The sequence below is a fragment of the Haliotis cracherodii genome, unplaced genomic scaffold, assembly GCF_022045235.1.
Source record: "Haliotis cracherodii isolate W230 unplaced genomic scaffold, xgHalCrac1.p SCAF_5, whole genome shotgun sequence".
NCBI lineage: Eukaryota > Metazoa > Mollusca > Gastropoda > Lepetellida > Haliotidae > Haliotis > Haliotis cracherodii.
In genome coordinates this window covers 38,690,756-38,705,619 of record NW_027266308.1, presented here as the reverse complement: position 1 = coordinate 38,705,619, position 14,864 = coordinate 38,690,756, and the positions used below count along the sequence as shown (strand labels likewise).

Below are 14,864 nucleotides of genomic sequence, written 5' to 3'. Positions count from 1 at the left end.
ATGCATGTCATTGATCCCAATTGCGTGGATCGATGCTCATGATATCAATCACTGGATTGTCTGGTCCAGATTATTTACAGACCGCCGTCATATGGCTGGAATATTGCTGAGTGCGGCGTTAAACACAAACCAACCAACCAACCTGCCCTCCCGGTACCACCCACCACTCACACAATTATAAAAAAGTAAGTATTTTTTTTGCCAGACGCCCCACAGCAGTACATTACGTTGTCTTTCTTGTGAATTGGTATAACACTCTCTTGTTTGACGACAGATAAAATGATGACGGTTTGTCCTATTGTCGGCTATTTGTATCTAAAGATAAAACGGCATCTGAAATCTCGTGTGAATTTAAAGAAATAACTGTCACAGGACACACCCTTTGATTTAGGTTCGGAGCAGTCAGTTGATCCATGTTAATCTTATCCCCACAAGTTCAGTGACAACTTCGGAAATCTTCAGCGCTACGATGATCGTGCAGGCCTTTTTGACGTTCTGACTTGAAGTAGATGAATTACGACGCTCTATCACTGACTGGCGTACTGAGGTAGTTCTTGCTGATGTATCTCATCTAATGCTGATGTGCTATAAAACTATGTGCTGTAATTCTGCATTTATTATTATGAAAAGGGACAACTTGTAAATAAAAGCGACAAAACCCTTTCCATAATAGTAAAAGCAGAATCCATTGTATGATTCCGGCTTTATCATAAGCATTTAAAGTAGAAGTCATCTCTCGTCATACAGCCTAGTGGATAGATTTGTGTCACTCTGAATCTTCATGCACAGATCTAAGCATGAAAGTGATGAGACGATTTCACTGGTCTCTTTTAGGTCCAGTTGGTAAATCAGTGGAAGGGAACTAACTATTCGCTATTTTTCTGTAATACAATATCTGCATTTTCATATAACAGAAGTTGCTACATTGTACCTGTGATATAATTCATTCATGGCTCTCAAGTCAAGCACGGACGGTAATGCAATCAACTAACAGGGTGAAATAGGATCTCGCGATACTATCTGACCCAGGGGAGCAGTTGCATTAAATGATAAACACGGGTACAACAAACATTGTGGGTCCTCTGTCGGATTGATTGATGTTTATCGGGTCGAATGATCGGACGATTTTATAGTGCTTGCTTTACAGATTCATATCCGATTTCCGTTAACAAGCACTTTGACAGTAACCATAGCATTTCAATGCATGGATTCACATTTTATCGTACTTTTGATAAAGTTAAAATTTAGATTGCGAATATAGTTAGATATATTTCGTATTGTAATGAAGAAATCAACGCCTCGTGGTCGTTGTTTATCGTATAAAAACACTGCAGGGAGAAAAAAACATTTTCCGTCGCGCCCCTCGTGGTTTATTCTCCCTGCAGCGTTTAGTTTATAAAAAAATATATGTGAGATATCAACATTACCTACAGCCTCTTTAAGGATGTTAATAACATTTACAAACTTATATTTACCCGTATTTAAATAATGCTGACTCCCTGATTACAATCCAAACTCGGCAGTGTCAGACAAGTCCATTTTATAAACAGAGGGATAAGCGTGGTATTTCAGGTTTCAGGTTTCAGTGTTAACAGTATTATCGCGTAGCTCTACTATATTGTAGGATAAGAAGACATCTCATGTTGTTTGACATTTCTAAATAAAACGGATGTTTATCTAATATATATATTTTTTTTATGAGACAGTTATTTTTGCTATGTAAAATTGGTCAGGTGTAGATTGACACATACCATTGTCAAAACATTGTTCGTTGAGCATTGATGCCAAACAATTAGTATGGGACGAAAGGTCAATTTGTTTTACGTACGTATTACCTAGTGATGGTAGGTTCATTTAATACTGTCGATTAAATAGTTGTAATTTTATGTATTTCATTGAGAAAAAGAGGAATATTAGTGATTGGCATTTAGCTTACTGAATGCACTCTACTTGTCTTGTCCAAAATCATCCATCATTATGTCATGGACTACCATGTATTAGAGACAGACACAAACGAAGAATGATTTAAACACAGTCAATTTATTTAACAACATATAAATGAAATATAACTGAAAATATAAAACTAAAATATACATGTCACATTATAATTTCTCTAAAACTGTACACCACATTCACATTTGTCTGACCTCAAACAGTTTTTTGTCATACTGTAACTTATCTCAGATTTACACACAGTATATGACTAAGCTAATCATTGGTGGTGGATCCAGATGGGGGAATAAGGGGGTTCACCCCCACCTTTTAAAATCATCAAGGAGTGAAAACTACCACCTACCCACCGTTTGATAAAAAAACTGAATCGCTTCTCAAAATTAATAAACGACAGTAACAGATCTCCAATAAAGCTGACACGAAACACTCTTTTCACATTGACATTAACCTGAAAAGCATTCCCAAGGCAAATACATGTGCATGGTATTTGCTAATGTTTCAATCAATGACTAACACGTCTTCATCTTTATCAATTATCCTGTTTTCATATAAAAAGGTGTAAATAATGTTCGTGATGCTGGCCTGTTTTATATAAATTCTAAAATGCGAAGTCAATTAATTTAAGATCTTATAGATACTGTGCATAGAAAATATTCTCAACTTCAAATCTGTGTTACCAAAGACGTCCTGAAAACCTTTGTCCTGAATGTTTTGGAAATGAAATAAGAGAGTATGCAAGACCATGAAATGAATATGTGAATCTATGTGCACCCAAACGATGTCAATAGTATTGAGTTAGCGTGTAATCTGATTTGCCATGCCTTTGTGATTGTTGTATGATGGTTGTCAGCCATGGGTTATTTTTAACAATGAAGAATTTAGTTTCGTAACCAAATTCTTTTAGTTTGTCTGGATCTCTTAAAGAAAACGGAAATATATCAAAATGAGTGGCGAGTAAGTGAGTTGGGGTTAACGCCGTTTTTAACAATATTCCAGTTATATCGCAGCCTGTCAGCTTAATGTGGGAGGTAAGCTCGATGTGTTGCAGGTCTCAGGCGTTTACCTCTTCGGTGAAACCCACGAGCACGGGTATGATGCTGACAAACTTAGAAACATAATCAGAGCGAACCGGGATTCGAACCCACAATCATAGGTTTCTGGCGTGCCCAAGGGACGCAACTCTGCACAGCGAATCGCGGCGTCTAAGACGACTGGGCCACCCGTGCCCCCTACATCAAAACAACAGTTAAACAATTACTTGACACAAATAGTATTTGATAATTCATTGTGAAGATAATACCCAAGTCCTTAACCATACACAATATTGCAATAAGAAACGATAGCATTCGTAACTGGTTCGGACGTAAATTATATTTCATCGGAATATCATCTTTGTTTTCCATCAAGAAACGGCTTTGTCAGAAAATGGCTTCATGAAAAGGTTTAGTTTCACAGAAAAACACCAAGAATAGGAACATTCGCAGATTATGCTGTTTCGTGTTGACTTAAACATTGGTACCATTAAAGAAATAGTACATATTTCAGAAATTGTATTACTAAGTTTTACAAATCATTGACAATGGCAGTACATAACAGCTTGGCAATACAGAATTCAAAGGCAGTACAAATACAATGGCAGTATAAAATACAATAGCAGTGGCAATACCAATAAAATCAGAGATAATAATATTCCCCTTGTACCATCAGTGGTTTTGCTTCCAACATAGGCCTAGGCTGGATATTCAGGGTGCAATCAATGATTTTCACACAATTGTTGCACACATGACTGTTAGCATATACTGATAACCTGACATAGTTTTAACAAAGGAACAACATAACCAATGATGACCCTCCTGAAAGGTTCTTCAAAGGCTGGAATGGACTTCAAAGTCTGGAATTGATTTCAACAATATCCGCCAATTCGTCATCAACGGGAATATCTGGCAACCTCTATTTCCTCAACAAATGATATCCTTGAAATAATTGCAACCTCGAACCTTGTCAACTTCTTGTGGAGAGAGTGCCCTATTGGCAGGAATATTGAGTTATGGGTCTTCCCCTCTGTAACGTAACCAACTGCTCCCTACCCAGAAGTTGTTCCTCAACAGCCAAATTGTCTGAATTGTTTTGAGTACTCTTCCTTGACAATTTAGACAGGTCACGAGAATGATCCATAAGAGTTCCAGCCAAATCATACTTGGAATCATTCTCAGAAGAAATGTACTTATCCAAAGCACGCGTACACAGGTAGGGACAATACCTGGAATTTCTTTTTCAAGATTGTCAGTACTTTCCTTGCTAGGCTCAAGACAAACACAGGATCAACCAAACATTTTGCCCTTCGAAATCATTCCCAATAAGGACATACACCTTTAACAGGAAGAGTTTCAACAACCCCCACCAAAGCCCACCTAGACACCAAATCTGTCTTTAAGTTCACATAATGGAGAGGCGCACTGGTAAAACCAAAATACACCAACTAACAAAACCTCAGAGTTATTTGATAACTCCTCAGGTAGTGAGAAAATATTGTCCCAAAAGCAGAGTTTGAAGAGCACCAGTATCCCTCAAAACGGTAATGGGCTTAACATTGGAACCTTCAGCTGACACAAAACCTTTACTAACAATAGGTAAGTACTCCTCACTCACAACAACAGACTTTGATGACTGATTACAAAAACACTAACTCCTCATTAGCCGAACCACTAAAACACTGTTACCTGATATCACAAACGGATAAGAGGAAGAATAAGAGCGAGTTTTTACACTCATTAATGACATATTGATATGCCTTGACTTACGACAATATTTACAAGTAGGTGCTGACGGAAATCCAGAAATATGTTCAGAACCATCTGGAGCAGAACTTAGCTCTTTGTCAACAAACAAACCAGACCAGAAATGTCAGAACTAGAACTAAAAGTGGATGAACTATCCTTTCCTGATCTATACCCCAGCAAACTCCTACCTCAAAACCATGAATGCCTAAAACTAACTCTTTAAGTTTACGAATAATCATCACCAAAGTAGCAGCCTGACGAAAGTGATCGACCTTCTGCTCATCAAGATATGTCCGAATGTCTTTGAAACACATTGCCTAAATTCTTCCAGCAAAACCAACTGCCTCAAAATCACCGTTGACTTCCTCAGTAGTACACGGCCCAACAAACAATATTTCCAAAGTTCCAAGTTAGGCAGTGCAAACCTCCTGTGCTTTACCCCTAAATTCACTTTGCAACACCATGGTCCAATGAACCACAGGCCATTTTAAACTGCTAGCCACCTTTTCAAATTGTAAGAACTACTTTTCAACATCGTGTTCAGAGAAGCGGGGGGTGGGGGCATGTTTTATCTGCCTGGAAAGATCAAACAGTTGTTCAGGTACTGAGAGAGGTCAGATTCCAGATTCCAGATTACGATTGACTCCATAAGCATCTAAATATTGTAACATCCACTCCACTACTTAGATAGTAGTACATTATTGGTAATAATTGGTAAAACAGAATGTTATGAACTTACAATGAACCTTCACAGAAACAATGTAATACAATTACAACATTGTTTAACGATAAATTACACTGCTACACAACAATACATCGATGCGTCACTCCTCTGACGATCTTGAAACATTGTAATGCAAACTAATGGAGATTTTCATTCAGTAAATAGCAAAGCAAACAATATGGCATGTCATTTAATGCTGAAGATAAATGTGTAACAGTGTTTAAAGATTCTTAAATTGGACAAATGTTCAAATCGAAAACTTTAAACAGGCAGATGTATACTTTTTTCCCATCAAACCTCTTGCATCAGGAAAGTTCTTTTTAAATTTCATCCAATTCGAATGAGTCTTAAGGGGCATGCAAATAAATGGTAGAATATTATTATACAAAATGGCAACTAAAATAAAAAAACAAACAAATAACTACGGACATACATTTAACAGATTACATAGAAACATAACAAAACGTACCACTTTATGGATGACAACTTCTGATTTATTGCACATAGAGACGTTTGCATGTAGATTCTTACACCGTTATCAAGCTGGAGTGACTACAAGAAAGCGAAAAGGGTATCTATGCATGTCATGTAGTGATAAGCAGCAGATTAACATTTACAACAACAGATAATAGATGACAAGTAGCACACAGATTATTGACTGAAGCCAAGATATACAGTAAGAATTACAAATAGCACACAGGCAATGGAGCCTGAATTACAGTATACATAAGGATTAAACAGTCGTCACAAGCTGATTGGATACTAATTACAAAGGCCTACTGCTTGATCAGCTCTTCATAGGCAGACAAGATATAATATCTTTGATCTTTGTTGATCAAAGGTTTGTGACGGCAGATTTCTATGGCTTATGAGATTTTTCTAGTAAAGTCCTGATGTTTGGTTGAGACTGAGATGTTTGTGTTCTGTTAAACTGAATGCTTTGGCTGTTAAAGTCTTATGTTCTTTGGCCGCGAATAGCTGGAATATTGCTGATGCGGCTTAAAGCAACATTTACTCACTTATGTTCTTTGATGCGGATATCTAGTGGCCGGGAGGTTTCACCATTGTTTGAGTCACCACAATCACAATTTATGTTATGGATGACAATGGCAAAATAAAAGACATTGGCAGTCTTTGTATACAATATTGAGTCAGTTTCAGGCATCCAAACTACGTGGACGCAGCCATGGTCACAAGAAAGGACGAAGGATAATTCATTTGGCAGATTTGTTGCCTCTCCTCCAGGAACCATTTGGATTTCACTAAGTAAGACGACTGTACTCTTTGCTATTAAAAGACATTAAACGACCTAAGTAACTTTTGCTGGTGGGTGGGTATACAAACGGTAAGAATGGGTGAGTATGGTTTTAAGCCGCTTTTAACCAGAAATGAACTTCACGCATTGTACGCATGTGGGGAATCAAACCCGGTTATTCGGCGTGATGAGCGAACGCTTTAACCACTAAGATACTCTACCCCGCCGTCCCAACAAACAGTAAGAACCCACAGTATCAACTATATTTATTTGAAACGTTTGGTCAAATCAGATAAAGACTTCCTAAATCAGATAAAGACCCGATGTTTTTTTGCATTTGAAATTTCCAAACAAGGAAATTGATGCCTTTAATTTAAGTAACAGTCTCAGAAAAAACATCACTTTCCCAAAATGTCCCGGAATATTTACAATCTCAGGAACCACCAACAATTTCATTTTCCTATAAGACCACCATTTCATCCAGGTTGTTTAATTATAGGAACGTGTTGCAGAAAGTGGACTTCGTGGCTCATGATGTAAATGCCTCTACATGTGACTGCCAAGACTCATCACACTGCTACCAACCTGTATGTCACATCACGGGTGACTTCTTTATTTTTGACAATAACTGTCTTCGTCAGGTTTTCAATTATGACAAAAATATCGTAAGCAGCCTCCAACAAACTGGAATCACTTTAAAAATCATTACAGATGCTGCAGAAGACTGCCGATAAATGGAACAAAAGAGAAGATGAACATGTTGAATATCTTTAAGAGTGGGTAACGTGAGTGCGTGATGTTGTCATTGGTACAATGCACAAATTGAAAAAGGGGAAATAGATTTGGCATAAACCCATTCTGTCACAGCCAGCTGCCATCCAACGCCTTGTTGCCCTACATGAAACGTTTGTAGTTGATGCCACTGACAATGCCCTAAAAACATAACGCATTATATGTAAGCATTACTACATTAAGTGTTTCATCAAAGAACTTGGTAATGTCACACATAAGGCCAGTATGTTAACTGAGGAAGAAATCTGCCCGAACAAACCTTAATCCTTAAAACAACCAAGAAGGACTTTCTATATATTCACAGAAAGTATTTGAGACAGGTTGAGTCAATTCTTCGTGGATTGTCAACAACTTAAAAAAAAACACTGTCCCACAAGACAAACTTGACGAGAAACTTCATTCCTTGATCCATGAGGCTTTGTTATAAACCATGGTCAAAGTCAAAGAAGTTTATTGTACAAAAGGCCACCGGCCCATATACAAGAAAGAGTTACGCATGTAGATACAATTACATTTGTTACACATTGGGATATACACGTTGTTTGATTAATTCATTTCTTTTGGCTAATGCATGCTTAATATAAAGAGAAAGATTTAATATATTTGATTCGTTCTTTGTCGTCAGCATAACTACAAAGGCATTTATCGGTGACATTGCTATTAAATAATCTTTCATATATTTCTTTCGGAGATCATTGTAAAATGGACAGACAAACACAAAATGAATTTCATTTTCTATCTCTAGCTTACACAATGGACAAATTCTTTTTACTTTTTCAATGGACAGTTTTCTTCCTTCATTTACAAATAGGTCTAGCAAACCAAGTCGATATTTAATTAACTGTTTTCTTAAGTTTTCCGTAGTGAGTACTGATAAATATATTTCTGGTTGAAGTAAAGTCTTGAAAGTTTTGTAATATTCATAACGCGAACTATCCTCTAAAGTGGAGTGCCATTCTTGGTAGAACATATTTATAGACCGATTCCGAAATTCATTAAGAAACATATAAAATTGGTTGTATCTGGGTATCAAAAAGCTTAAAGAAGATATTAGGTGACATCGATCCCAATTTATGAGAAATAGACATTACACTTATTAAAGCTTTCTTTGCACGCAAGGACAAGTCAAGGGCACATTTTTTCCAATTCATTGTGTGTGAGAACCAGATTCCTAAATAAGTGTAGTGATCTACTATATTGACTAACTGACCATCGAATGACCATCTCTCTTTCGACGCTATTGGACCACCTTTTCTGAAGATCACAATTTTAGTTTTTTCCAAGTTTACGGATAATTTCCATTCTGTGGTGTACGTACTTAAAATATTTAATTGCCTTTGAAGACCGACAACAGTATCTGACACTAAAATGACATCATCTGCGAAAAGTAGCATAAGTATTTCTATCCAATCTGGGAACATTTGGATACCATGTTTACCACTGGCAGCTATTTCGTAATATAATTCATTAATGAAAAATGAAAATAAGATCGGACTCAAAATACAGCCTTGTCTTAGGCCCAAAGGACAATCAAAGAAATCTGTTAAACTATCCCCACAACGAACACATGATCTCACATTAGAATACATTGATTTTAGAATAGTAAACATTTTCCCACGTAAACCAGTTTTTCGTAGACATGTCCATAGCTTAAAGCGATTGACAGAATCAAAAGCCTTTTTAAAATCTACAAATGCTACATACAGTTTATGCTTACGCCGTGACAAGGTTTTTTGAATAAGTGCATATAGTGTAAATACATGATCTACGGTGGAATAACTTTTTCTGAAGCCAGCTTGAAATTCAGGAATCTTATCACGCATGGTCGCCCATTTTGAAATTCTATTGTTTAATATTGTAGTAAATACTTTTCCTAAAATGCTCATTAATGAAATGCCTCTATAGTTATCTGGGTCACTCCTGTCTCCTTTTTTATGCAGGGGGATTATTATAGAACATGACCAATTGCTTGGGAAAACATCATTTTCAAATAGCTTATTAAAACATTTGCATTTGGTGACCATAGATACAGTTACATCTTCAGAGGTTCAGCACAATTTGTCAAAAATGAAAGCAAAATCCATCTGAAGTTTACTGAGCAAACAGATATGTGAAATGCTGGACTTCCTCATTGATAACATTTATGTACATTTTGGGATGAGACATTTTGGCGAGAAGTACCATGGGCGCCAATTGTGCTCCCCTTCTTACGGATCTTTTTTCTGTATACTATGTATCGGAATGTCAGATTTGCAAAGTCAAAACAAGGTAATTTGGCAAAGAAGTTTAACTTAAGTTACAGGTACAGCGATGATCTGATATCGTTCAATAACCATCAAATATCCTGTTCCCTTCCACTGATTTACCCACCTGAACTAGACATAAAGGAGACCAGCGAGACCTCAATATCTATATCATATTTAGATATATGCATAAAGATAAAGCATGAGTGAGTAAGTTCAAATTTAACGTCACATCAGCAACATTACAGCCATATCTTGACAGATTCAGAGTGACAAAAAACGCTCCACCAAACTGTATAATAAGAGGGATATATCATCCAAAACCAGCTCCCATAGGAGATATCGCTTTGATGACCATTGTGACGTCATTGCTTACCATGACGCCACAATCAAATGACATCACTAATGGCTCTGCTACTGAAGCTGAAGTAGTTTTTACACTTAAGACACTTCTTTTTACTGTCTACAAACTGAAAAAGTTGGAAGAATGATTTTGGACGATAAATAAAATCTCACCCTCGTGTCTTTTGAGCCTCGGAGATTTCCAACTTTTATCAACCCGTGTTGATATATTTGATATCAAACGTCACACGGGGGAGATTCTCTATGCCTTCAACTTTCCAATAGTCAATTTCCCCCTTATGTCGAGCAATATCCCGGCAACTCCTGTCTTTGATAGTTTCATTTCACAACGTTTGAGATACAATCATGCTCTTTCTACCAGGATTTCAAAGCTCAGCTTTTGTTCAGATTTTGTTTTATCAAGGTCCTAACATTCAAGGCCTAAGTAAAGCATTCCTCAAAATGTTATGATAGACACGTGGAGGACATTTCCACACCTGGTATCATCATTATTCTATAGTGATACATAAACACATGTTGATGATATAGCCGGAATTGTGCAACGTACACTGTTTTCAGCAGAGGTTTCTCATGAATATTCACGAAATATTCACACGGCACGAATTGTTTTCCCACATGTTTCAGTTTTATCTTCAGGGAGATGTAATTACAGTTGAAGATTTTATTGTCACGTCACTAAGTTATGACGTCATATTGCAACTGAACACACATAATTTGACGAGGTGTTCCAATGACGTCACATAGTGGCTTAAAACGACAGTAGTAACATTCACAATACATATAAATATGATTTATACACATCGCGTAACATATTTACACATGGACACAACTATGTAATGAAAAACGTTTTAGCATTAGGCTGCATGGTATTAGCAAACAAATAAACATTGAAAAGAAAGGAAATATCTTAAATTGTATTTACCTCCCGACTGCACAGTTGTCGATGTGAGCACTTATGGCGATGCACCTTGTCCTTTATCTGCTGTTGACGGACGCTAATTTTGTGAATTTACTATATATATGAGCTGCTGCACACTATTAAATTTCCTCTCATTCATATAAATGTCATTATAAGCCGCCAATGTGACCTCATTGCACCACCACGTTACAGTATTTATGTAGTTGCAATATGCCGTCATAACTTAGTGACGTTGATATATATATACATACACACACACACACACACACACACACACATATATATATATATATATATAATAGTGAAATTCAATAGTCTGCAGAAGTACATATATATAAAGTAAATTTATATATTTATGACGTCACATTGCAACTGTACACACATACCTCACCTCTTTTTATGTATATAAAAGAGGTGAAATTAAATAGTGTGAAGGCCATGTTAATGCTTTTTATGCATAATTAATATTACATGCGTGTCTCTTTTCCTTGATATGAGTTCGTCATTGAAGCACCTGTTGCAGTTGACTCCTTTTTCGGCCACATACATCTGAGATGGTCTCTGATTAGCTTGAGGATCCGCCTACTGACAACGAACGAGAGGAAGATAAAGACGCCCTGGCCAGCTGTCAGCACAGTGAACACATACATCAGCTCCACTCTCTGAAGGATGTAGCCAACGAAGCCGAACAACCACGACAGGCCTGTTATAGTAGACAGTTTGAAGAATGTAATGACGTCGTTTGCCTGTTTCTTTCCCAATGACTCACTTTGTCTGTTGTTTTTGAGTCGTATCGAGACCATCGTCCAAAGAAATAATACCCCGTTGATGACAACTGTCAGACAAGCAGGACCACCAAAGAAAACAAGTGACACCAATCCAGGAGCTACGAAACACAGAGCAGGGCCGCCATAGCCAACAGTTGTGTAGCCAGACTGGATGTAGGTGATGGTTAACGTCATCGTTACAATGACCAGGGGAACGCCATAAGCAAAAACTGAGTACTTTATCATCAGAGACACCTTGTGGTCAGCAAAATGTAGTGAGGAGAAGAGGTTGGTGAAGACTCTGAACATGTGTAGACAACAGACGTTCATCCAGGCAAAGGACGCGAGCCAGAAGTAGTGGATGAGGACTCCAATGACGGTGCAGATGGTCGGGGTGCTGACAGTTCCAGCTCCAAACAGATATAACACATGTGCGAGGAACAGGGAGGATGACAGCAGGATGAGGTTGAGGCCTGGCACGGTATGTAGCTCCTTAATCAGGATGTAAACCATCAGTGTGAGGAGGAGGAAGATTATGCTGAGGGATAGGCATACCGCTGTTGTTATTTTAGAAGCAAATGCTGGTGCTGTAAAAGCTGGCATTTGTACGACAATCTCTTTCCGTCTTCTGAAAACTGCATCTAGACATATAAAGTAGGTTCCGTGCTTTGATGTAAAGTACTCATGTCCATTCAGTTCTATATCTCCATGTATGAAGACAGACTGGTTTACACGGATAACTTCGTGACTGCCAAATTCAGCCATTGAGCATGTCATGTTAAAAGCAAGTGGAACGTTGATACGTAGTGACATGTCGAGATGCATAGAAGGAGGAAACATTTGTATGAACATTGTTTGCGGCAACATCAGTTTGTCCTGTACATTTCTGTGTGTTGTAACTGATTGTATCTCAACTTCCAATGTCGTCCCTCCCACAGTTATATTCAGTGTCACATTCTGTAAAGCAGCTAAACGTTCTCTTGAAGATGCAAGGGTGTAATTTGGCATTAGAAGAATTGTGAACCATAAATGAACTTCATCAACAACAAGGTTGTCAGCATTCTTGATACGTGCATAAGAATTCGCTGCCATTTCATAGATAAAGAATCCATATTCACTTAGCAAGTTTTGAATATTAGTATTTTGACTGAAAGGAAAACGAAAAGTGGGTGGATTGAAAGGTAAAATGTTGACACCTTCATTAAATGACAGTGTGGCATTCCATATGGAGAGGATCAAATGTTCATCTGGTACCAGTTGAATACATGCCGAATTATCTCTCCTGTCTGATAAAGGACAGTACGTTTCGCGGCACCTTTTCTGAAAAAGATGAAGGTTTTTATATTTTAGATATTTACAGCATTGTAGTACGTCATTGTGGATATAAATAGAGTATTTTATGAGCGTGTTTATATCTCGAAACACTGCTATTGAAATATATGGAGAAAACACAAAATCAATAAAATATTACACCTCGTGTGTCCTTATTATCCCCTCATATGAATAAGCTGTAGTGAAGTGGAACGGGTCTTTCTGCATTGAAAGCTTACACCATAGCATCAGCAATACTCACCATTCATTTTGACATCATTACGCAATGTTTCATTTGTGACGTCATTATCAAGTTAGTAAATGAATCAATATAACGTCAACAGTATAACTCGCTTGAAATTATGTGCATGTTTATTTTAGTTTATAGCTCATCCAGACCAATAAAGATACTATCATTATTTTTTGTAAACATTGTAGAGGGCACCATCCACAAACTACTATTGATCATTGATCTCACCTAATTTATCCTCGGTCTCTACGTACTATTTCATCTACATCTTATACATGATTTATGTAATACTCACGGAACATGAGTCATAAATATCTCCATCTCTGCACTGAGCATGTGTCTGATCTCCAAATCGTTTAATTGATTGGTAGATGCCTTCTTGTCCCCATGGGCTTAAAACAACTTCTGCATCTGAATTTTCAAAATTGAGCAATGCAGCAAAGGATGTGACAGAAAATTCGGCAACTTTATGAATATGACACTCCGAAGGACATTTCAGCTCCTGCTCTGGTTCTCCATTGCATAGATGGCAGAAGATGTTTTTATAGTACATTCGTGTTGGGTTGTAATAGGAGTGACACGCCTCTTCTATGCTTTTGTTGTATTCCTGCCAAAGTCCAGTTACATTACAAGTTGAAACCATTTTTCTTCCTAAAAAACATGTGTTATAGTAGTCTTTATTTTTTATATTAGTTGAAATCGAGCAATGTATTTCCCCTGCTGAACGTATCAAGGAATTTATGTCTGTGTAATTGGATGAATCGAAGTCTTCTCGGCAATTGATATACACGTCCCATGGTGTGTAGTTGTTGACGTCATAGCATGCAGCACAGTATTTGTTTCTAAAGGTGACGCTGGTGTTGAAGGGATGTGGCGCCGTCACCAGGCGGCCATCTTGGACGTACCCAAGTTCTCCATGCTCGCATTTCTCAGCAAGGTCTTCAGTGTAGCTGGGAGCATCTTGCAGACATTTTGTTACAGTTAGGATAAAGTCTGAATAAGCACCTCTACCGAAATAATTTTTGATAAATTCACAATCAAAGAAATACTTCCCACCAATCTCTTTATCAGCACAGCAATCTCCAAATACCTCACAACTATCATGACATGAACATTTAAAACACGGCTCACACGGCTGTAATATCTCCCGTGTCAGAATGTGTTCAAAATATTCACTTGCAGGAGCTGACTCAGGCGAGCTGGTCTGTGGGCTGATAGTGGTAATTCCTCTGCTGGTCTTCATGTTGAATACACTGGATGAATCTAAGGTATAGTTTTCGACAGTTGTGTTGAGATCCGTCACGACAGTAGTACCGCCTACGGTTTTGCGCCTCAAAGTGACTGGATACAGACATACTGGAGGAGTATGGGATGTGTTTTTTGAACAGAGAGATCGGCCACAGTACTTAGTTTGTAGCGTGTATATCAGGGATTTGACGTCATCGCTAATAATGGCAGATGACATCAGAACCAGTTGAAGAAAAAGAAGGACTTGAGCGTAGGCCAT

At 37.7% G+C, this 14,864-nt stretch overlaps 1 protein-coding gene across 1 annotated transcript; it reads right to left on the bottom strand.

Annotated features, from left to right (window-relative positions):
* Positions 1-11,496: 11,496 nt before the first annotated feature.
* LOC139444385 (uncharacterized) lies at positions 11,497-14,864 on the bottom strand. Its single transcript, XM_071225349.1, has 2 exons — positions 13,653-14,864; positions 11,497-13,116 (listed from the first exon to the last, which is right to left on the bottom strand). The coding sequence occupies exons 1-2, from the start codon at positions 14,862-14,864 to the stop codon at positions 11,497-11,499; spliced, it is 2,832 nt and encodes a 943-aa protein (XP_071081450.1).

Bases quoted from the DNA above. Each gene is read 5' to 3' on its own strand.
- LOC139444385 (XM_071225349.1), bottom strand. From the start codon at position 14,864: ATGGCCTACGCTCAAGTCCTTCTTTTTCTTCAACTGGTTCTGATGTCA. The intron at 13,117-13,652 runs GTGAGTATTACA...CATCTTTTTCAG, and splicing joins ATATTTATGACTCATGTTCC to AAAAGGTGCCGCGAAACGTA.